Source organism: Hipposideros armiger, unplaced genomic scaffold, assembly GCF_001890085.2.
Source record: "Hipposideros armiger isolate ML-2016 unplaced genomic scaffold, ASM189008v1 scaffold_15, whole genome shotgun sequence".
Classification (NCBI taxonomy): Eukaryota; Metazoa; Chordata; class Mammalia; order Chiroptera; family Hipposideridae; genus Hipposideros; species Hipposideros armiger.
In genome coordinates, this window is record NW_017731365.1 from 2,198,338 (window position 1) to 2,221,564 (window position 23,227).

Genomic DNA, 23,227 nt, shown 5'->3' on the forward strand with positions numbered 1-23,227 from the left:
GCAGACACTCCTGTGTGCTTTGGCAGGGTTTGTAAATTAAGGGGGTGCCTCCCCCACAGGTGCATACTGGCTTCGGTCACTTCCACAGTGACTTCCTCCTTACTGCTGCCTCTGGGACCTCATCTCTCTCAGCATGTGTCCCCATGTTCTCAGCCCCAGGACCACTTTATTTCCTGCTATCTGTTTCTTCCTCTGCCCTTTTCAACCAGCCTGCAAAGAAAAGATGATGATGATGATGATGATGTAGTATTATAGCAAATAGGTGGTGCTTGTTATATGCAAGTCACTGTTCTAAGCACTTTCTATGGATTAACTCATTTAATCATCACACAACCCTCTTGGGTAGGTGTTATTATTCCTATTTCATGGATGAGAAAATTGAGGCTCAGATGTTAAGTAACCAGTCCCTTGGGTCTCACAACTCATAAACGATAGAACTGGTATTTGAACTCAGGCAGTCTGGCTTCAGATGTTGCAGCTTTAGCAACATGGAACACTCTTGGCCTGAGTTTTGTCTTTGTCTTTATTGTTTTTGTTTAAAAACATTTTTTTTTGGTCGGGAGGAAATGTGTGGGCTGTGAGCAAGGAGGAAGGCCCAGGGATGAGAGAGAGGCTGGCAGTGGAAAAATAGGGAAGAAACAGGAGCCTCTGTTCCAGACATTTGGTGTGAAGTTAGAAATATGTCTCGGAGGTCCATCTTTCTGAAATCTCTTATCTACCTGAGGAGTATTCTGATAAACCAAGGGCACCATTTTGCCCACGAAGCAACTCAGACTCACAAACTATAAACAGTGCTGAATTCTTGGGGCTGTGATCTCATCTTCTGTAATGTGCGGGAATGCTTAATAAATTTTTAAACCTTTTGCTTGAAATAATATTAAACTTACAGAAAAGCTTTTGTTTTGTTTTGTTTTTAAAGATTTTTTTATTGGGGAGTTGGGGGATAGGAACAGCACTGGGGAATTGGGGGGAGGGGAACAGACAAGTTGCTGTCGTTTTTGTTCTTCAGTCTACCGTATTTGCCGGCGTATAAGACGATTTTTTGGCGCTGAAAAATATGCCTCCAAGTGGGGGGTCGTCTTATACGCCAGGTACACTTCAGATAGACTGCCCATAGTGCTTGCCCCGTGCCATAGTGGCCTCCCGATGCCCACCCACTTCATTCCACATACCGTTCAGGCATCAGCAGCGCTGCTGGGTGTATGCTCGGCTGTTATGCGATTTTGCTGTTATGCGATTTTACCACACTCGCAAAATCGCACACAGCCGACCATATAACAAACTCTGTATTTTGAGTGGAAATGTTAGGGGGTCGTCTTATACGCCGAGTCGTCTTATACGCCGGCAAATACGGTAGTTGTGGAGGACGTTGCTTCACTGGCCCAAGTTGGCACCATCATTGTGCTCTTCCCGGGTGAGGCAGATCAGTCGCCGGCTTCTGGATGGCCGCTCACAGCGGCTGCTGGCTGCTCATGCTGGCTGCTGGCTACACACGGTAGCCCATGACAACCCACGGCCACAGGGGCTGCATCCTACACCGTTGCTGGCGACTCATGGCAGCCCAGCTCCAGGTTGAGCTGTTGTTCAGCATCTTAGCTGTGGAGGGCAGTGTCACTGGCCCTCATATGTGGGATCTGAACCGGGGCCCTCTGGCGTCCCAAGCCAGCTCTTAACCATCGTGCCACTCGGCCGGCCCACCAGAAAAGTTTTAAGATAAGCACATAGAACTCGCATATAAACCCTTTGTCTAGACTTCCCAATCATTAACCACTTGCTGTATCCTTCCCTCTCTCTCTTTCTACACACACACACACACACACAAACACACACGCACGCACACGCACACGTATCTCAAGTTTCAATGCAATGCTAAGCTTTAATAATTTTGGAAGCATAAATGCAATCTTCTTAAAAACATCACTTACTTCACTTTCAGAATTTTGAATAACTGTTTAGGTTTTTGTTTCAGTCAGTGTTTGTCATCTTCAATCAGAGGAACTGAGTCTCTGTGTGTGTTTTTTAAAAATAGTATGTATTCAGGAAAGAAAAAAATTAATGTTTTTTTAGACCTTAAATTTTGAGTGCTGGAAGGCTGGGTAACTTCCCTCCCTGGTTGGTTAGAGACATAGGTTTGCCCCAGGGATAGCTTCCTGTCTCCTTGAGCCCCTGGATTGTGGGCGGTCCCAAAACGCAGCATTTCCTTCTTAACAGAGCTTTTTGGGGTGGTTGTGTCTGGCTCAGATCCGGGCCTGGTTACAGCGCCCCATCCACGTGAATCCACTTCTGCAGCCTGTTGTTGTCCCTGCCGCTTCCTGCTGGCAGCTTTCCTTCCTCCAGGCCTTCCTTCCGGGGGCCTTGGAGGAGCCGGGAGCTTCCGAGTGCTGATGACGTGGGGTGTGCTGATGGCGTGGGTGTGCTGATGGACTTAGTAGCGGGTTTATGTCACTCGGAAATATAGGTCACAGGAAGCTTAGCTGGATTCCTCCAGGGAAGTTGGTCATGTGTCCCCTCAGTCGGGGTTGCCAGCTGCAGCCATAGCCCGAGTGATAGTGGCTCAGGGACCAGAGGCTCCTACCTCAAAATTGACAGGTTTTCCTCTACCCTGGCAGGAAAGTCAGACTTTAGAGCTGAGTCAGGAACATTGGGAGAAAGGTAGACATGGGAATAATGATTCCTGGCCCTGTCTCTGGCCCTGCGAGATGGCCTTGCCTGGGAGCACGGGCCGGGGCTGCTTTCTGTGACTCTGTGGCTTGACCTCACCAACACTGCCTTCTTCTGGGCTTCACGAAGCTCCGTAGTTGTGTCAATCCCGTACATAAGGGAGGTCTGGTGAGATGACAGCCATGCAAAAAAGACCAGGGGTTACCTAGACTGGTGTGGTTGCCCAAAAAGCATATATGTGCTTTGGTTGCATTAATAGAGGTATAGAGCTAAGGAAAAGGGAAGTTTTTAGTTCAACTCAGCTCTCCTCTGGTTGGAACACATGAAACATTATATTCAGTTCTGGGTACGTTTTAGAGATGAGAGGAGGTATTAGATCCAAAAAGATTGCCCAAGAGGTGTGAGACTCCTGTCACTGGCAGTATTCATGCAGAGGCTAGGGAAACAGTGTCCTGGGCTCTTTCTAGTGGATCTTAAGATGTATATGCATATCTTAGACCATGTGTTGCGGAGCAGGCAAGCTTCAATTCCAATGTATTCACACCATCAAATACTATACAGGATTGAGAATGAACTGTCTACAAAGACATAACAATGTGGGTGACTCACACATACGTAGAGTAAAAGAAGACATTCATCAAAGAGTGCACAATACCAACCCAGTTACATATATTAATCGAGAGTGTTGGAAGTCAGGGTGGCAGGCGATTGCCCTTGTGGGGTTGGGTGGCAGCAGTTGTGACTGTAGGGGGGCAAGAAGGGGATGTCTGAGAGCTGATAACGGTTTCTTGATCTGGGTGCTGGTGACACAGGTGCTTGTATCTTGTGAGACTCCAGTGAACTTTGCACTTAGGATGTGTGCACTTTTTTTGGTATGCATATTATATCCAGTAAAAAGTAAAAACACGATAGTTTGAAGTAAATCACTCAAGTGGGCCAGAGGCTACAGAATTGTGCGTGGAGCTTCTGGACTTTACAGAGATCGGGGTTCATAGAGATAGAGACATCTGGGGGAAAGTGGAACTAGGAATAATGACTTCTGGGAAGGGGCCAGACAGCTATTCCACCTGGGGGGCTGGTGGAGACTGTGATATGGAGGGATGAGCTGATTTTCTCTTATTTTTAATTTTTTAAATATTAAATTTAATATTTTACCCAGATAATACATATTGGGACCGCTGAGAAGCCAGTTCTGTTTGAAGGTTTGAAATATTTTGTGAGCTGTGCTGGCCATAAGGCAGGCTCTCTTAAGGGACTCCTCTACCATTCATATGCAGTGTGGCTTTGCAGGCAGGGTGCCATGTTATTTGCATTTTTCCTGAAATGCTTTTCTCCCTCCTGACTGGTCTCTCTGCCTCCTCTAGCTCTTTGATCATGTTGCTGAGTGCCTGGGAGACTTCATGGAGAAAAAAAAAATCAAGGACAAGAAATTACCTGTGGGACTTACATTTTCTTTCCCTTGTCGGCAGTCCAAAATCGACGAGGTAAGGACGTTGTGGGATTATTGGGCTCCACAGAAGCACCAGATTAAAAAAACTAATGAATTCTTTTCCCCTTTTGCTTACAGGATGATCTGTGTGTCTTGTATTTTTTAGAAACATTTATAGAAATGAATGTGAGGTGAGCCATCCGGTAGAGAGAACCATTTATTAAAAACTCAAGCAAGTGAAGGAAGAAAAAGTAGGCTTAGGGATGATGGAGAGAGGATGGAAAGTCCTTTGTCAGAGTTGCATGGTGTGGTGTTTGTTTACTGGGAAGCCATGCAGTTAAAGTGACCCCGCCTCAGGTGCCAGGACCCCACCTCTCAGATGCCAGGACTACCTCTCCATAACATCTGCTGGTCAGTGGCTCTAGCCCCAGAGAAGCCCTAGGTTTTCTTTTTGACCTGTAGGCGACTTGTTGCTCCCATCTTCTTGTTTGTCAGTTGTTCATTCACCTGTTCAGCAAGGGTGGACTCAGACATACCATGTAACAGCATTGTATTGAAGAGCGCTACAGTAATACAAAATAAGTAGATGTTACCTACATGGAGAGCCAGAAGAACCCTCCCCCCACCCAAACACACACACACACACACACACACACACACACAGACATGGCAATCTATGAATAAACTCCTCATAATAGGAGCTTTGATAGTTAACATTATTGAGGTTCCATCAGGTGCCAGGCTCTGTTCTAATACACCCTTCACAGTTAAAACAATCTTCAAACACCCCCATGAGTAAAGTGCTTATGATCCCCACTTGACAGGTGAGGGAACTGAGGCTCAGAGGGAATAGTAACCTGCCCAAGGCCACCCAGCCAGGAAGCAGCAGAGCCCATGCTGGTAACCAGGATAGTCAGGTTTGGGAACATGGCACCCTCCACACTTCTGGGCAGTATCCCTCTACCTCTTTTTTTGGTGTAGAGTAAGCGTTTTCTCCTGGGCACTGCTTCATGCTGCTGGGGCCTTTATATCTGTATAATTTGTGTAATCACATAATGTCAGAGCAAGAAGGGGCTTGAGAGCTCAGCAGGCCAAGCCCCTCAATTCACAGATGGAAAAACGAGGTCTCCCCAGGTCACAGGGCTTATTAATGGCAGATCTAGGACCAGAATCCCAGGTCCCACCTCCCATCCAATGGACCCCTCACACACACACACACACACACACACACACACACACACACACACACACACACACACACACACACACACACACACACCCTACACACCTAAAGGCCTCTGAGATGTTGCCATCTCCACTTTTCTTCATTCAGGACAGCTGTGACAGATGCCAGACCCTCTGTCTGGTATCTGCCATTACTACACCTCCAAGGTGTTCAGCTCGCTTGGCCTCCAGGTATCTTCCAAAACCTTTCGCAAAGCCCGTTGTTGGTGCTACATTTCCCTTGGCTTTTGAGAACTGAGACATGATAGTCACATTCCCAGGCAGAGACAGTGTAGGACACCTCCTTCCCACTGGGAGAAGTGGGAATGAAGTGACAGTGCTCACCAGTTGCTTGTTCATCAGCAGCTATTGATCTAGTGCTGTCCCTGTGCGGGCCAGGCTAGGCCCTAGGCTAGAACAGTGAGCTGACCTGGCCTGCCCCCTAGAAGGCACAGTCTTCCAGGGACAAGCATTGCAGGGTGGAGACGGAACATCCTTAAGGGCATGAAATCCCGCCGGGTGGAGCAGATGGGCCTGGTGAAGGGGCATTGTGGGCAGAGCAGGAGCCAGAGGCGGGGGTCCCACCCGTAGGCCTTGACCCCCATCCAGGAGGGCTTCCTAGGCTGGGCTCTGCTACCTTCCAGGAAGCGAGTGGATCACAGGCTCTAACTGCCTACCCAGGTGGCCTGTGCCCACTCCTCAAGGCTGCCTGGAACCTTCCAGCTTGTCCAAATCTAGACCAGCTGCCTTATTCCACAGATGTGTAAAGTGACCCTCAGAGTAGTTAGGGAACTGCCCACAAGGAAATGGGCAGAGGTGTGGGAATAGGACCAGGTCTTCTGATTTCCAACCTCATGTTCCTTCTACAACACCATGTTCTCAGAGTGCGTTTTTTGGGGGTTAGGGTTTGAAGGGGAAGAAAAGTGTCCAGGGGCTTTTGGAATGCCTGGTTTAGCTGCAGGCTGCTGCTGAGCAAAGAACCACAAATTCTCCCAAACACTCGCCTTTCCCGATGCATCCTACAGGCTCTGCCTGTGTGGGCAAGCTCCCCACATCTGTGTTACCCCACAAGCAGCGGCTCTTCCCAACCCCACCTCATTTATAACGACGTTCTCCATTCAGAGAAAAACAGTCTCATATAACAATTATGTTTCTTTTCTAGTATCTTCGATTTTTTTTAAAATACAAAAGCTATATGTAAAACTATTGAAATCATATAAAGATGTAAATCAAAAAGTAAAATTCCTACCCTTCCACATTCCCAAGTGAATAGCCATTGGGTATCTCTCCTTTTTGATGTTTCTCCATTAATATACAAACAGAAATAGGTCATATCATATAAATAGTGGAGTTGCTGCTTACTAATGGGGGTTATGTTCCAAAGCTGGGAAAGAGGCATAAATCATAGGTAGTCAGTATTTTCCTTACATCTCCAGCACCTGGCTGTTAGAAGCTCAGTAGCCAAGAGTTGTCTTAGCATTTTGTGTCTCTTCCCAATTTGGCTCTGATTTTCTTTCCTTGGGGCTGTGGAAGCCGAGCTCTGTTTTCAGAGTAGGGAAGGGTGATCAGGGTAATTCTGGGATTTCTCTTGTTTTTAAATGAAGTCTGGCTGTGTAGTTGGATTTGTACCTTGTGTAACACTCCTACTATACTGGCCAGCCACTTGCTGGATTCTGGCATGAGGTACAGGGTTTTCCCCATGGCAGCTCCCAGAGAAATCCATCCTGTAGATGGAGGAACAGGAGAGGGGGGCAAAGTCTGGCTCGGTTACTAGTGGAGCGAGCCACCTGCCCCTCTGAGCCTCTGCTTTGTCACTGTCCTTGAGTAGCCTCTCCAAGGACCTGGGGGTTCTGGAGGCCTTCCACTCTTTATCAAACCCCATCTGCTCTCCTTTGCAGGGTATCCTGATCACTTGGACAAAGCGATTTAAAGTGAGTGGAGTGGAGGGAGCGGATGTGGTGAAGCTGCTTAACAAGGCCATCAAAAAGCGCGGGGTAAGTTTTTTCTAGGCCATCTGCCTTGGCCGCAGGGAGGTGGGGGTTGGGGGGTGGTGGGGAGAAGGCTTTGTTCTAAAGCAGATGGCGGGGTTGGGGGCAGTAGTGCATGGCCTGAAGCATCACATGGGAGGTTGTAAAGGCCCAGGCAGGTGAGTGAGTGATGAGGGTAACTCAGTCCAGAAGGTTGAGGGTGGTTTGAAACAGAGCTCTTTGAGGTGCTGCCCATAGGAGCAAGCCTTCGAGCGGGGGGTGGCCTCCCTCTGACAGAGGAGGGCTGGACTGTGCAGGGACCTGGCATGGGCAGGGGCAGCCTGCTGTGGTTGGAACCAAGGCAATCAGTATATAGGCATAGAGGGGTGGTTTGCAGAGTGCTGCAGCTCTGTGAATAATATCCAGCCTGAGAAGAATCTTAAGCCAGATAATTAAGGGGACTGTGCAGTTCCATAATTGAATCACTGCGCTCTGATCCAGGTAATTTGAGTGCCAGCAGTGATGAAAGCAGCACCACCCCCAGGAGCAGCAGTGGTTACGGAAACCACGCTCTCTTTAAGGTGTGCTCTCTGCTCCCACGTGTGAGTGGACAGTGACACCTTGTAATCTGTCCCCAGGATTATGATGCCAACATTGTGGCTGTGGTGAATGACACGGTAGGGACCATGATGACCTGTGGCTATGACGACCAGCACTGTGAAGTCGGCATCATCATTGGTAATTTCTATGCCTTTCCTCCCCTTCCTCCAGCCCATGTTTTCAGAAGGCACTGTCTCCTCTGCTCTGACTGTGTGGTCACAGCTTCCGATCTCGTCTCTCTCCCAGGCACTGGCACCAACGCGTGCTACATGGAGGAACTGAGGCACATTGACCTGGTGGAAGGCGACGAGGGGAGGATGTGCATCAACACCGAGTGGGGGGCCTTTGGAGACGACGGTGCCCTGGAGGACATCCGCACCGAGTTTGACCGGGAGATAGACCGGGGATCTCTCAACCCTGGAAAACAGCTGTGAGTCTCCCCTTTCCATACTAGTCATATACTTGACTCAGGAGACAATTCACACAAGATTTGGGGTGGGAGATGAAAGGGGCAGAAAGCCAGGTGATCACAAAGGGACAAGGCCATCAGACTCGTGTTATCTGTCATTGCTTTGGAGCAATCAACAGCTGTGGAATTTGTAGTCTGGCTGCAGCCTACCCTGAGATTCCGGCGTGGGGTTGCACAGAGGCTGTTCCAATGGGTGCTTAGGGTGGCAACTGGGCAGGTAGGACAGAGAAAGGTCTTGCCTGACAGGGTTCCTCGACACAGCAGTGGCTGGACCGGTCCTGCCTGGCCCTGTCAGGAGCAGGAACAATGAGATCTGTGTTGCTCTGTGCCCGTGTTGATAGGTGAGGGAGGGCGGGTGCTCAGGTCCCAGCAGCATCCCTGGCTCCTGGGCCTGGCTCTGAATGGAACAGATTGTTTTGCTGTGTCACAGCCAGCCCTGGGTGTGCCAGCTGGGCTCCCTTGGAGGACATTCTGGCCACCGGATATGGACCTGCCTCTTTGATCTGTCCTGCTCAGGGCTTTCTCCTGGCCCCTGGTCAACCAGGACTCAGGAATCTGGCTCAGATATGGCAACAAGCCCCAGTTGGTGGCAGCCTCTCCCCTGCGGCACTGGGCTCAAACTGGCTGCGTCAGTCACAGAGTCCACAGCCCACACTACAGCTCCCAGGGGAGACTGGAGGGTGGGTTCACTCTGTGATTGGCCTACGGCCGAATGTGGCCAGAGCAGTGGGATGAGCTGATTGGCTTTAAGCTGCTCAGAGCCCTCTCCTGGAGATTAGGGTAAGGTCAGTGGGGGAGGAATAGGTTCCCCAAAGCAAATACTTCGTGGTCCTTTTGGCTGGAGGAAAACATGGATGCCAGAGATGTGACCAGTGACAGGGGTCCCATGGGGAATGGCTGCATTTCAACCCCATCATCTACTCCCCATCATTTACCCTTCTGACCTGGGAAATGGAGAGAGTGCTTCTTGGCCGCCACCTTCCCACAGGACTTGGGAGATCTCCTGAGAGAGTGATGGGGATGAAAGCACTTTAAAAAGTACAGCAGAGATTTTTATAAGAGATTATCATATTCTTCTCATTTTAAAATCCTAACATTTCCTCTGACTGCAGGCAGCCATGCCTGGCTGCCCCTGGGGTGCTCTCCTCCTGTTGCCCAACCTGGGGAGAGGTGTGGGGTCTAGATGACCCTCCCACCATCATCCCCTTGATGTTTAATCATGTAAGTGGGCATTCTTGCCTGCCAGTGAGGCTGTGAACTTGTGAGGGATGTGTCTTTCCCACTCCTCATGAGTTGCCCCAGTGTTGGGTACATAGGAAGGACCTGACAAGCTCCTGGGTGCTTTTCTCCTGCAGGTTTGAGAAGATGGTCAGTGGCATGTACCTGGGGGAGCTGGTTCGGCTGATCCTAGTCAAGATGGCCAAGGAGGGCCTTTTATTTGAAGGGCGAATCACCCCAGAGCTGCTCACCAGAGGGAAGTTTAACACTAATGATGTCTCAGCCATCGAAAAGTAGGTGCCACCTCTTGAGGCTTTTTGGGGGAGAGGGGAGTGAAGTTGGGGCAGAAGAGTGACAGGTCCCTTGTTACCGCTTGAGTTCTGGTTTGATGGGCTTCTCCCTCAAGAGTGCCAGGACTTTCTGGGTCCATCTCCCTCCCTTAGCTGACCCATCCCGGGCTGGCCTCCCTGCAGGCACCTCGTGTCAGCTTGTTAAAGAATGTTAGTTAGCAGCACGTGCTTCATGGATGACTTAGTTACAAAAGCAGCCTCTCATCCTTCCCTCTGCCCCTCTGCCTTCCCTCCCCAACAGGGTGAGATTACAGATGATTCTAGTGGTGAACTAGGAGCTGACGGAGCCCGGGGCCTGGGCTTGGACTTCCTCCTTGGGATATCAGGACTTTCTCCAGACCATGTTCCAGGGAACCCTAGTGATTCAAGATAATTGTTCCCTGAAGAAAGTGTTCTGTGGCCAGTGGGATTGGGACATACTGCATATTTATTCTCCATTTAGAGATTTACAGCATTATTAGCATATTACAGAAAACCCAGTGCATTTTGGTTAACAGCCAGAAGAAGTGTTCCCTGGCACAAGTTTGAGCAACACACGAGACAGAGCAGATAAACACAGAAGGACAGAGGGCATCCGGCACCCTGACTGCTACCGTTTGGCCTCAACACAAGAAAACCAGACTTCTCTACCACAACTGTTATTTGTAGGCCTTCACCCTGAGAGGGAAGAAGGTAGACTTGACCCTGTGGCAGTCCTACGTTGTCAGGCGCCTCCAAGTCTAAAGGACTCCTGTCCTGTGGCCAGCTTCCGTGTGCTGCCAGGTTCTGTTCCTGGGTTGGGAGACTCCCTGTAGCCATGGAGGGCCACCTGCTTAAAGTTAGGGCTAGCTTAGTGCTAGAAATGCGCTTTCATTCCTGTACAGTGCTGTCATTCTCACTGTCCCTGCCGTTGTCCTGGAAATTCAGAGAGCCAGTAGCTTCGTAGCTCCGGCTCCTGGGAGAAGATGTGCATCAGCTGTCTTTGTGGTTAGAGAAGGAGGCCGATGGAAGTGGAAAGGAGTTTATCTGGACCTGCTCTTCTGTCACATCAATACTGGTGTTTGTCCTAGGATCACTCTGCTGCAGGAGCGATTGGTACAGAGCTACAATACACAGGGCGCATGCGACTGAGTTTCCAACCGCCTTTCTTCTCATGTCTCCTGGGGAGGGGAGCAGGCGGCTCATGGCTTGTCTTTAGAGTATTGACAAAGTCATGAAATGCCTGCCTGCCTTTTGGTCTGCATCTCGTGTTGGCTCTTTGGTGACAAAGAAACAAAGCCCCACTTGAACTAGCTCAAGAAAGCATGTATGTTGTCATAAAGGCTATCTCAGAAAACCTTAGTAAAAACATCCTGCCATGGCAGATGGTATAAGCATTCTCTTTAAAATCAGGAGCACAACAGTATCACCTGTTTCTGCTCGGCATTGTCCCGGAGTCTTGGCTAGGGTTTAAAAGAATAAGAAAAAGAGAACAAGAAATTTCAGGTATCAGAATAAAAAAAGAGGAGGTAAAACGGTCATTATTTGCAGATGGTGATTGTCTGTATGAAACACGAAAACATATCTAGACAAGTAAATAGGATAACAGGAGAGGTTATGAAGATGTCTGGAGAGATGATACAAAAGTCAATTATGTTTCTATATATTGGCAATAATTAAAATGTGTATCTATGTTTAAAATAAACCTTTTAGAATATTTTTAGGTTTACAGAAAAGTTGCAAGGAGAATACAGAGTGGTTTCACAATCTCTCACCCAGTTTTCCCCATTGTCAACGTCTTACTTTACAATGGTGCATTAAAGAAAAACAGAGAGAATATGTGTATATTTTTAAAAGACACCATCTATAATAGTAACTGAACAGTGAAGTACCTTGGAATGAATCCAACAATAGATACACAAAGTGTGTATGCAAAAAATTAAGTGTGTATGCAAAAAAAAAATTTGACTGGAAAACATCAAGGAAGAACATGTAAGTATCCAGGGGCAGCTCAGACTCAAAGAGCAGGTGATTCCCACAGGCCTCCTGAGCACCGAGCCTTGGCAGGGAAGCAGCTGGGTTTCCAGCTGTTTGGAGGCCCTGTGGTCTCACCTCTCTCCTTCTCTCCTATGTGCATGTCATAACCTAGCACAGGACAATTTTTCCTTCTACTACCTGGTATTGCTTATGGAGGAAAACCCTTCTCAAGCTTTTTTCAGGCATTTGACTGTCTTAATACCATCATGCACCCGGTGAATGGAGTTCACCTTTCCAGGATCTTTGAACCTCAGTGCTTTGCACTGTCTAATGAGCTCTTTAACTCACAAGTATTGGCCTCTAACCTCACAGGAATAAAGAAGGCCTCCACAATGCCAAAGAAATCCTGACCCGCCTGGGAGTGGAACCATCTGATGACGACTGTATTTCGGTCCAGCATGTGTGCACCCTTGTCTCGTTTCGCTCTGCCAACCTGGTGGCGGCAACGCTGGGCGCCATCTTGAATCGTCTTCGAGATAACAAGGGCACCCCCAGGCTGCGGACCACGGTTGGTGTCGACGGGTCTCTTTACAAGACGCACCCACAGTGAGTCTGCCCTTTGCTCTAATTGGCACTCAGTACCCATCTGGGCTAAGGACTTCTCCAGAGGTCAGACTTTTGCACCCAGTGAAGGTTTTCTTCTTGCAGACAAGGCCATCCCTAGTTCTGGGCAGAAAGGTCAGATTTATCCACATGGGACGTATCTGGCCCTCAGCCATTTCTTGCTGGTGTTGCATCACTGTCATCTCTCCTCATTTCAAAAGTCTTGTGAGAGATTTCTAGAGCTGTCAGGAGCGCTGGGTGGAATGTGTCTGTATCTTTAGTTCTCTCACTTGTCCGCATTTCATCAGGGACCTTCATCCTCACTGTAGTTTGGGTCATGGGTGCAGTGCCCACATTCCCGATTTAGAAGCTCCTGTGAAAGTCCCCCAAACCTTCAGACATTACCTTTGTAAATGGGCAACTTGTCGACACTTTGCATCTGAGAGCCACAGAGAGCGGTACGTTGTAAGTAGTCCCCGTTGATGATGACGGCTTAATCGTCATGCTGCCTTCTTGTCTATTGAGTGCCTTCACTTCAGAAGTCTTCTGTGGCCACTGTGAACATGGCTTGTGCCCTGTTTGAAGGCTAAAGGTGAAGTCTCAGTCTTTATATGCTGAGTGTTGACAATAACTGCCTGTGACATGATTTTTGTACGGGACCTCAAATATTTTTTCCACTGAATATGTAATGTGCACGCACATACTGTACCTCCACACCCAGTTCTAGTGATAGTTAAATGAATGTTGTTGACTTAAATTGAAATAGGTCTGTGTTGCTGAGGGGATAGACTTTGAGCTAGTGAGATGTTGTTATCTGCCAGGGCCATATCTTATTGCTTTGTATTCTGAAAGTATTTGTAAAATTCTTGGAATGAAACTAGCAGTCTTTTGGGGTGGGGGTGGGGATTTCTTGGCAAATTCTTTTTTGACAAGAAGGCTTAGAGATTTGCAACATCCCATTAAAAATTTTTTTTTAATTGTGGTAAATTACACATAATATAAAATTTACTATCTCAACCATTTTTGAGTGTACAGTTCAGTAATATTAAGTACATTCACACTGTTGAGCAGCCATTTTAGAACCCTTCATCTGCAACATCACATTTAAAAAATAACTTTGGTTAAATGTTTCTTATTTCAGAAGTTACATATATTTGGTATAGCAACTTTGGATAATTCAAAACACTACAAAGAGAATAGAAGTCATTTTTAACCCCACCCCTGGAGCTGACCCCTGTTAATATGGGTTCCAGTTTCCCTATTTCCTTTGGAAGGCAGCCTTCCTTACTTACAACAGACCACAAACTTTGAAAAAAGTTCTGTCTCACTGACTCCTCTTGTAGCCACTAAAAAAATGTCCAGACTCTTGAGGGAGGGGGGAAGGGCCAAGGGAAAATAAAAAACAAGAGTGGTTTATTTATTGAGCCGTCTTTCCTCAGCACTAGTTACTAATCTCCACATTGAGTGACCTGAGCGCAGTTCCCATCACGTCACTGTTGGCCAAATACTGTCATCCTCATTGACTCCCAGGTTAAGTAACGGGCCCAAGGTCACCTGATGTGGAAGTGGTGGAGTTCACTCACCATTGTCTCCTGTCTGACTGTCAAAAAAAAAGCACTGGGCTTTTGACCACTATCTCCTTGTCATGGTGGAGGACAGAATCCTTTTTGGACCCTGAGTTTCTGTATTCAATACTAATGAGGATCCTCTCTTTTTATGTGTGACTGTTGGATGATCTTATGTTTCCTTTTTCCTTGTCTGCATTTGTTAACTTTTCTACCGCGGATGTGTATGACTTGTATAATAGATAACTAAGTGTAGAAAATGGAATTAAAATGTGAAAAAAGAAAGCGATGCCAGAGGTTCCTGACAGATGGCTCAGTCCAGCTATGTGCCCCACCCCCCTTCCCCCAGGTACGCCCGGCGTTTCCACAAGACCCTGAGGCGCTTGGTGCCTGACTCTGATGTGCGTTTCCTCCTCTCGGAGAGTGGCAGCGGCAAGGGGGCTGCCATGGTGACGGCGGTGGCATACCGCCTGGCAGAGCAGCACCGGCAGATAGAGGAGACCCTGGCCCACTTCAGCCTCACCAAGGAAATGCTGCTGGAGGTGAAGAAGCGGATGCGGACTGAGATGGACATGGGGCTGCAGAAGCAAACCAATGATAAGGCCGTAGTCAAGATGCTGCCTTCCTTTGTCCGGAGTACTCCAGACGGGACTGGTGAGGGCCTCTCCTCTGTCGGGGGCCGATATGCCCTTTCCTGTTCCTCAGACCAATGACCCAGTCACAGTGGGGCAGCAGGGAGGCTGGCTTCTCCACTGGATGCATTTACACTGGGGTTGCATGATTTGGGGACGAGCTAGCAACTCACCAAACTCTTCTTTTCCGTTTTTACCACTGACTTGCCTCGTCTGTGACTCAGAGCAGTTGCTGTCCCCTGGTCAGGCCTCCTGGACAAACACCATCTCTAAAACCACATCCCTGCACAGAATTAGAAAGTGTTCTTAAAAGAACAAAACTGGGCAAATCCTGCAGCTCTGAGATGTTATAGGTTCTCTCACGAACACAGGAAAGCAGCGGAAGGATAAACACCCATGCACCCTTCCTAGGTCCTGGGAAGGTGGCGTTAGGTGGTCAGGGGCCCGGGGATTTTGACACCCAGGCAGATTGGAGAACAGAGTTCAGTGCTTAATGGTGATCTTGTTGGTCCTCACTGTTGCTGAGCACTATGGGGACTCTGAAGGGCTTCTTAGGTGGGTCCTCGGAGTAATGAATGTTTGTGATGTGAGTATGTCCTATGTGTAAGTTACCTTATATTATCGCATTATAAACCACCCTCAAATTTGGTGGCTTAAAGCAGCAACCATTTATTTAGTATTGCTCACGGGTCTGTGTGTCAGCAATTTATTACTGCTCATCTGGGCCAGGCTCACCTGACCTCTGCTGGACTCATACATGTGTCTGCAGGCACTCACTGGTGAGTCAGCTGGGGGGCCTCCCTAACATGTCCAGCAGTTGGCTAGCTGTCAGCTGGGGTGCAGGAGTGCCTGGCCACTGGACTTGTTCACGTGGTAGCAGCAGGGTCCACGAGGGAGAGGGAAGATTTCAAAGCCTCTTGGAGGCCTAGGCTGGAAATGGCTCAGCTTTGCTTTTGCTACAGTCTGTTGGTCAAAACAAGTCATAGGCTGGACCAAATCCAAGGGGAGGAGAAAAAGACTCCATCTTTTGATGGGAAGAACTGCAGTGTCACTTTGCAAAGAAGCATGTATACAGGGAAGGGAATAATGGTGGCCATTTTTGCAAACACTCTACACACTGACATATATTATTAACTTTTGTATGAGGTTCCCTAAAATCAGGTCATTGTTGCCAAGCTTTTTAGTAACCCTGGTGAAGTTTGTTTGTTGTGACAAGTGGTTCATCCATGGGACCTTTTGTCTTTCTAGTGTGGCTCAAAGGTTGTGGTAGTCAGTGAGTTAGTATCCACCCCTTTCTGAGCCTGAGCTATGTGCTGGAGGAAAAACTTATAGCTAGCTTCTCCCCTTTATTTAATATGGGGGTTTCCCCCTTGAAATTCTGGAGCCTAGCAAAGACAGTGCCTTTGATATTCTTTTTTTTTTGAGGTTTAGACAAATTTATTGAAACATCCAGGGCGTTAGCAAAGAAATCATTCAATGGTATGTTACATTATGCCACTGCCTTGAATGTATCATTTAAAAATTATAAATATATATTTCATAAGCCTTTGGCCAAAAAAAAACAAAGCAAAAGGAGTGTCACTTAGTACATTTGTGAAAGGCCTATAAGAACTGGATTTCGAGCATTAGAAAGATCAAGTCACTGAATTAAACAGCAGCAACCCTTACTAATCTAGAATCCCACGGTATTGAAGGTAGAAGTGTCTGTGCAGAGCTAGTCATTTATTTTAGCAATCAGAAGAGATGGGGCGGGCACACCTGAGGTGGCAGCAGAGCTGGCAGGACAGCAGGGTCGGACTGGTCAGGTGAGCTTGTCCCAGAGGCAGCAGCAACAGAGGGCAGTCCAGCAGGCTGTGAGGCAGGTGGTTGGGCCCAAGTCATCCCTTCTTTGGTCTTCCACCACATACACTGTGGTTTTAGGAGGCTCCTGAGGTCCTCCTTGCCAGCCATACTGTGGGTATCCTTGGTAAGGGTACCCCTGGGGAGGTGGATAGGATCCTCCCATAGGTCCTGGAGGGTAGGCCTCAGGCCCCATTGGTGGTTGTGGATAAAGTGGGTATGGGGCCGTCGGACCGTCGGACCGGGGCCCAGATACGGTGGAGGGTTCCCTTGGTTCATCAGGGAACTGCAGAATGTACCCCCTCCCTGGTCCTGGCTTGGCCGATCCCTGGGCCGCCGCACCTCACCTCTCCACCAACCGGCTGGGCACTGGTTGTGTAGGGAGCAGACCGCCGCCTTTGATATTCTTTATGTTCTCAACTACAACAGAGCATGGTGACTTCTTGGCTTTGGATCTTGGAGGAACAAATTTCCGTGTCCTGCTGGTGAAAATCCGTAGTGGGAAAAAGAGAACGGTGGAAATGCACAACAAGATCTATGCCATTCCCATTGAAATCATGCAGGGCACTGGGGAAGAGGTGAGATGGCTTTGCTTTTACACCACTGTGGCATGTATGTGTCACACACACAGCCAGTGGCATTGGTCTTCCCCCAAACCTGCCATGTGATGCCCGTAGCCATGCAGTTGTGGCCTTGTGGCCTGAAAGCATCAGGTACTGGGCTTATGATGCTCAGGGCTGCAAAGATCCTGGAGAGGGGGACTTGCTCTGTGTGTGACAGGGTGTGTGTCTATGTGGTGTGCTCATGTGCATTTGTACATATGCACTGAAAGCACAAAACCAGAGAACTCATGGGTAACCCCTTCTTTTTTCTGAAAGCTATTTGACCACATCGTCTCCTGCATCTCTGATTTCCTGGACTACATGGGGATCAAAGGCCCCAGAATGCCTCTGGGCTTCACGTTCTCATTTCCCTGCAAGCAGACAAGTCTGGATGCGGTGAGTCTCTTCCCTCCAGGAGTCAGACACTGGGCAGCGCTGACTTGTCCCATGGCCAGCATGGGCTGGCTCCTGAGGCCTCCTCCAGTCTCATTGTCATCCCTCAGTATCGGGGATGGCTTAGATGTCACAGTGGATTGATCCCCTTTATGCCACACCCTCCAGTACATCTTAAGACTCTACTCTTCTTTTATCATTTAAAGCGTTTACCTCTTCTGGGAAGCCTTCTGGTCCTCTAGACAAAAAAAATCCCACCCTTCTCTGTGTTCCCTGTTCCTTCTAATGTTGCCCTATTATAGCACTTTTTACACAGTTTTTAGTGATTATGTCGCTTACACCTTGAGCAAAGACCTGTGTTTTCCACACGATTTAGCGCAGAGTTCTATTGGAAGAGATACTTAATAAATGCTTGTTTAATAAATGGGATGAAACGGTCCATGGTCAGGGCGTGAGCATCTGCTGAGTCCTAAGAGCTGGGTACAGAGCTGAAGGTTCCAGTTCCTGTCCTCAGGGAGCCCCCAGTCTGGAGGACCCCAGCCCCACACCAGCAGCTCCCACACAGCACTGAGGGCTGTGGGTGGGGGCCAGGGCATATTTCTGTGCAGGGGGAGCCTATTGTGCAGAGTCATGGAGCAAGACCAAGCCTGTCCTCCTGGAAGAGCTGCAGGTGCCTGTGTATGTCACAGGGAGGAGGCCTCTCATAGGGCCTGAGGCCAGGGTTTGAGGCATATGACTGGCAGAACTGGGAAACCAGGTAGGGCCACCTGCCTCTGCAAGCCAGGCGCGGCGCTGATTGGGGCGCTTTTCCTTTTAAGGCCTTGTAGATCTCAGCAGTGGGATCCACATAAACTTGTTTTTTTGCACTTCACCTATACTGTTGTAGTGAGTACACACCCAGCTCGTGTGCAAAACTGCCATCCAATCAAACCTAAAGTTTACTTTAGGTAGTAACAGTCTCATTAAAAATTTGCGTCTCTCCACTTATGTAATTGGCAAATTGTTCTTCAGGGGAACTAGTTGGTTACATCAGGGGCAGCACCTTTCACCTTTTAGGCCTCAATTTCTCCACCCGTGACGTGGGGATTATAAACCAGACTGCTGTGAGGACAGCAAGGAGGGGGAAGGCCTGTGGAGGACTATTTGTTTTAATGGGTTTGTGCCTCAGTTACTCCAGGATAGTCTCACTGTACGTTCTCAGCAGACGTTTACTCAGGAAGGAGGGAATTTTGTGTTCTCAAAAACGGCTAATTACACAGGACTTCCTGGTGCCTTTCCTGTTTCAGGGAATCTTGATCACTTGGACAAAGGGGTTTAAGGCCACCGACTGCGTGGGGAACGATGTAGCCACCTTACTAAGGGACGCGATAAAAAGGAGAGAGGTAACTATTAAAAGGATGTTTTTAAAAATCTTTACTTTGCTTTTGGGTTATAAAAATCATACTTGCTGGTCATAAAGCACTCAAACAATACAAAAGCATGTGACCTGGGTACAGAGATCCCTCCGACGGTCAGCAAGAAAACAGAGGTGAACAAATTTGTATTGTTAAAGCAATAGTTTGTTTAAAAAGGTAAAATCTTGACTCTCCTACAGATTGAAAAAGAGAAAAGCAGCCCCTGACAGCTAGGCACAGCCTGGTACCATCAGTCAGGACTTGGGGTTTTCCTGTTGGACACAAACAGTGTCACAGAACACAAGCAGCATCACAGCTATTCCGTGACTGTGATGGAGCGGGACAAGACTAAGAGTGTGCTATAAGCACAGCAGCCATCAGCACACACTCAGAGAATTGCCCTGCTTCCTGGCAGCACCCAACCCATAGGAAAGCCTCATTTTTCTGAACCCTGCCTGAAACCATCAACCCAGGCTCAAATCCTATACAAGTGTTTTCTGACACTTTCTGAGTTGTCCCAGTCTCAAGCACTCAATAACCCAGCTTTGTTTCAATATAAATGGGTTTCTATTCGTCTTTGGCTGGAAAACATTGACAAAATATAAAATGAACAATTCCAGAGATTTTATTTAACTCACCAGCTATTAGAGAATCAGTAAGAAGTTAAAAAAACAAAACAAAACATTTTAAACATCTCCAATTCAAAAGAGCAGGCACATGCAGAGGCAATCCAGAAGACTGGAATGAACCGGTTTAAAAGAGGGGTTGGTTGCACCTGGAAGAGTAGGCCGGACAGCAGCTATTATTTCACTGAAAAGAAACCCAATGATCTGTTTTTGCCCATTTCACAACTCTTTTTTTATTTTATTTTTTATTACTTTATACATTTCTTTCCACACGTTTTCTCACGTTAGTGTTCTTCCAGCTTACTTTCTATGAATATACCAACAGACATACATATATTTAAAAAAAAAAAAAAAGGGAATCATACCATGTATACTGACTGTATTACAGCTTGCTTTTTTTTCGTGTACTTTGAAAAAGGCATCTTTTCGTATCAGTCCATATAGACCAGCCCCATTCTTTTTCCTGGCTGTACAGGGTTCCCATGTTTGGCTGAGCTGTGCTTCCCAGAGCCCTTTTTGATCTGTTTGTGGGTTGTTTCTGGCTCGCACAAGTCACGCGGTAAACATCCTTGTACATGTGCCTCTGTGTACCTGCGTGGCTATTTCTGAAGGACGGATTCTGAGAGCTGGATTTGGTGTTCTCATTTTGCCCTCCGAAAGGCTGTAATACTTGAAACTCTCAAGAGAAAGAGCTATTGCCAAGGTCCCTTGTCTTTTCTCCATTGAACAGTTCCCTCCAGGCCGCCTCAGATATTCAGTACCATCTGTGAAATGGAATACTTCCTTTCTTTAGATCTCAAACTTCACATACATCATTAATAGATGTTTAGTCAGTGAAGGAGCATTTAATTGCCTTTGACAGGCTGGTAAGAAAACTATTTCAGATGATGCACCAGCGTTTTTTTGCCTGTAATACAGCCAGCGAACCTGCAGAATTCAAGCCAGGCAGCGCTGTCCCTACCCTGAAGCTAAAGCTGTGTCCCTTTCTTTCCAAAGGAATTTGACCTGGACGTGGTAGCTGTGGTCAATGACACGGTGGGCACCATGATGACCTGTGCTTATGAGGAGCCCACCTGTGAGGTTGGACTCATCGTAGGTGGGTGACTTGGAAGGTCTCGCCCCTCGGGGCAAAGGAAGGCTGGGTTTTCCTGGTTTGTGGGGCCTTCAACCCTCAGCCCTCTGTGTGACACAGTATATCTGTCATTCCTGTCCCCTTCCCACCCCCAGAGTTTCATCCTGGACTAAGGCCACAGAGCCCTCCAGGGGGCTGTCCCCTCCCCAACACCCACCACGTTGATTGCGACCAGACTGTCAAGAATGGAGCTTTTCAGTGTCGAAAAACCATCCAGCCTAAGAGAAAGCTTGTAAGAGTTTATTTGAGCCAAACTGACAACAATTGCCAGGAAGCAAAATCTCAGTGGACTGAGAAAATGCTCCACAAAATGGCGGTTTGCAGCTTATTTTATACATAGAATCAAGGGAGGAAGGTTTACATGAAACCCATTGGTGGTAGATTAAGGGGGTGGGAGAAAGCAAAGCGGGGAAATCTCTGGGATTGGATAAAAGTAAATTGGAGCAACAGGTACTTCCTCTACATAGGTGGGTACAGGATAGTTACTAGTTCACTTTTTACAGCACATAGAGATGAGAATCGGGACAAGGTGGGATTCTGTAGTTTCCTGCTCTGGTCCAGAAAAAAGGGATTACTGACATTCCAAGGATGTTATCTTAGGTGCATAAAGATAGTAGACAGGCTCACTTAAGGTAAAGACTGATGTAATCAAGAAAGCTTCAGGCTAAAGATGTGACTTCCTGCCATGGCCTGCCTTAGTTAGGAATTTTTATGTTTGTGCCATCCTATGTGGTTATTTTCAGTCTCCGGAGCTTGTCAGGTTTCACATGTGGCCCCTTTTTGTCCATACCAAGAATGAGGACCCACATGGCTTACAGGGCTGGGGTGGATGGAGTGGGAGCACCTGGAACTGGCCTGGCCTGCAGGGTAACTCCATTGGGCTTGTACGAAGAGGTGCCAGGCGGGTATTGCAAGGCCTGCGGCTGGAAAGGAAGAGGAGCCCTCCTCTTCTCCTGCCCGTGGGAAAGGGCCAGGGAGTAGTCCTGTGTGCCATTTTGCTTTTAGCAGCCACTGTTCAGGTCCCAGCCACTGGAGCCGGTTGCAGAAGCGTTCCGTGTTGGCTGTGCAGGTTGTTCCCTTATAGACCTGGCACATTAGGTGCCTGGGCTTTTAGAGCACATAATTCCAGAAGCATACTGATTTGGGCTAATGTGAATAAAACCATCTGTGTAATTGAACTTTGTGTCAGAGGATGCTGGGAAAAGGCCCCCATTTCTTAGCCAACATCTACAGACCCTGCCTGGATGGGGAGGAGTGGCACCCTGCTGCATGGACCTTTCACTGAGTGTCTGGGAGATGGAGAAGGCCTCAGCAGGCTGCCTTCCTGGTGCCAGGAAGACCTTTTCATTTGTTAAACCACTTTTGGCACCTGTAGAAATTCAAGAAAATAGGAAGCAGCTCCAGGTGAAAGGTTCTGGGGTGCCTGGCTTTGGGGCTCTTTTGTTGTTTATTCCTTTTTTTTTGCAAAGCTTTGTTTCTCCACCCTACGCCTCCCTCTCTTCTTATGAATGGGCTTAGGTGTGAAACGCAAAGCAAGAATGACACAGCATGTTCTCCACTCCCAGACCAGACCTCCTCTTCCTGCCTAGGAGGTCAGGCCCCTGCAATTCAGGGCAGCCCAATTAGCTGTTCCTGGCACTGGGTGGTTGTGGAAGGGCGGGGCTCTGCACAGCTCCCGCTGCATGCAAAGCCACTTTTCCCTTCCCTATCAACTGATCTCTGCTCAGATCTCTCAGGGGCAAGAAACATGGTTTTACATATTTTGGCTTTCTTTGTACCCCCTTCAATTTCTGGGACTCTTCTTCTCTCAGTTTTACACTTCAGGAGAAAGGGACTTGAAACAACAAATAACAAAAATAATACAATTATACAGCCAGAAGCATCTGTGAATTCTGCTTAAGTTTCTTTAAAGGGTATGAAAATGACCCAAGCCCTTTTGATCTAGCTGGTAAGGATGTCCTTGTGTCCCCTTAATGATGTTGAAAGTGCATCTACATCGACATCTCGCCTAGGATGGTGGGCGGTGCCCTAGGGCCTCACTACTAAAAGTGTGGTCCATGGCGGCAGCCTCAGCACCACCTGTGTCTTGGTTTAGAATTAACCCCTGGTTGTTCGCAGAACGTGAAGGATTTCATGAGCCTCTACAAAGTAGGAGAGCAAGAAAAGGTTTATTGAAAGGCAGAGAGAGAGAGAGAGTTCTGTTTGGAACAGAAATAGGCAAAAGGAGGTTTTTTTAAAAAGATTTTATTGGGGAATTGGGGGAGGCAAACAGTGCTGGGGAATCGGAGGGAGGGGAACAGACAAGCTGCTGTTGTTTTGTTCTTCAGTCTAGTTGTGGAGGATGTTGCCTCACTGGCCCAAGCTGGCACCATCATTGCGCTCTTCCCGGGTGAGGCAGATCAGTCGCCAGCCTCTGGACAGCCGCTCATGGCGGCTGCTGGCCGCTTACACTGTCTGCCGGCTACACATGGTAGCTTATGGCAGCCCACTGCAGCAGGGGCCTACGCTGTCGCCGGCGACTCACAGCAGCCCAGCTCCAGGTTGAGCTGTTGTTCAGCATCTTAGCTGTAGAGGGCAGTGTCACTGGC

The 23,227-nt window shown here is 48.1% G+C and overlaps 2 protein-coding genes across 3 annotated transcripts in view; one reads left to right on the forward strand and one right to left on the reverse strand.

The window, feature by feature from the left end:
• HK1 (hexokinase 1) overlaps positions 1-23,227 on the forward strand; it is a 65,320-nt gene that overhangs the window by 33,582 nt on the left and 8,511 nt on the right. For both annotated transcript variants that reach the window (XM_019625110.1, XM_019625117.1), the window contains exons 4-14: positions 4,026-4,145; positions 7,213-7,308; positions 7,920-8,019; positions 8,128-8,311; positions 9,706-9,861; positions 12,226-12,459; positions 14,371-14,675; positions 16,922-17,070; positions 17,371-17,490; positions 18,774-18,869; positions 20,504-20,603. In XM_019625110.1, the coding sequence (XP_019480655.1) occupies positions 4,026-4,145; positions 7,213-7,308; positions 7,920-8,019; positions 8,128-8,311; positions 9,706-9,861; positions 12,226-12,459; positions 14,371-14,675; positions 16,922-17,070; positions 17,371-17,490; positions 18,774-18,869; positions 20,504-20,603 (1,660 nt within the window). The remainder of the gene's footprint in view (positions 1-4,025; positions 4,146-7,212; positions 7,309-7,919; positions 8,020-8,127; positions 8,312-9,705; positions 9,862-12,225; positions 12,460-14,370; positions 14,676-16,921; positions 17,071-17,370; positions 17,491-18,773; positions 18,870-20,503; positions 20,604-23,227) is intronic.
• On the reverse strand, positions 14,695-16,786 carry LOC109372183 (cysteine-rich and transmembrane domain-containing protein 1-like). The gene is given in 2 exon segments (XM_019625170.1): positions 14,695-16,727; positions 16,730-16,786. Coding segments are annotated over 2 exon segments (315 nt in total). The 5' UTR covers positions 16,772-16,786; the 3' UTR covers positions 14,695-16,454.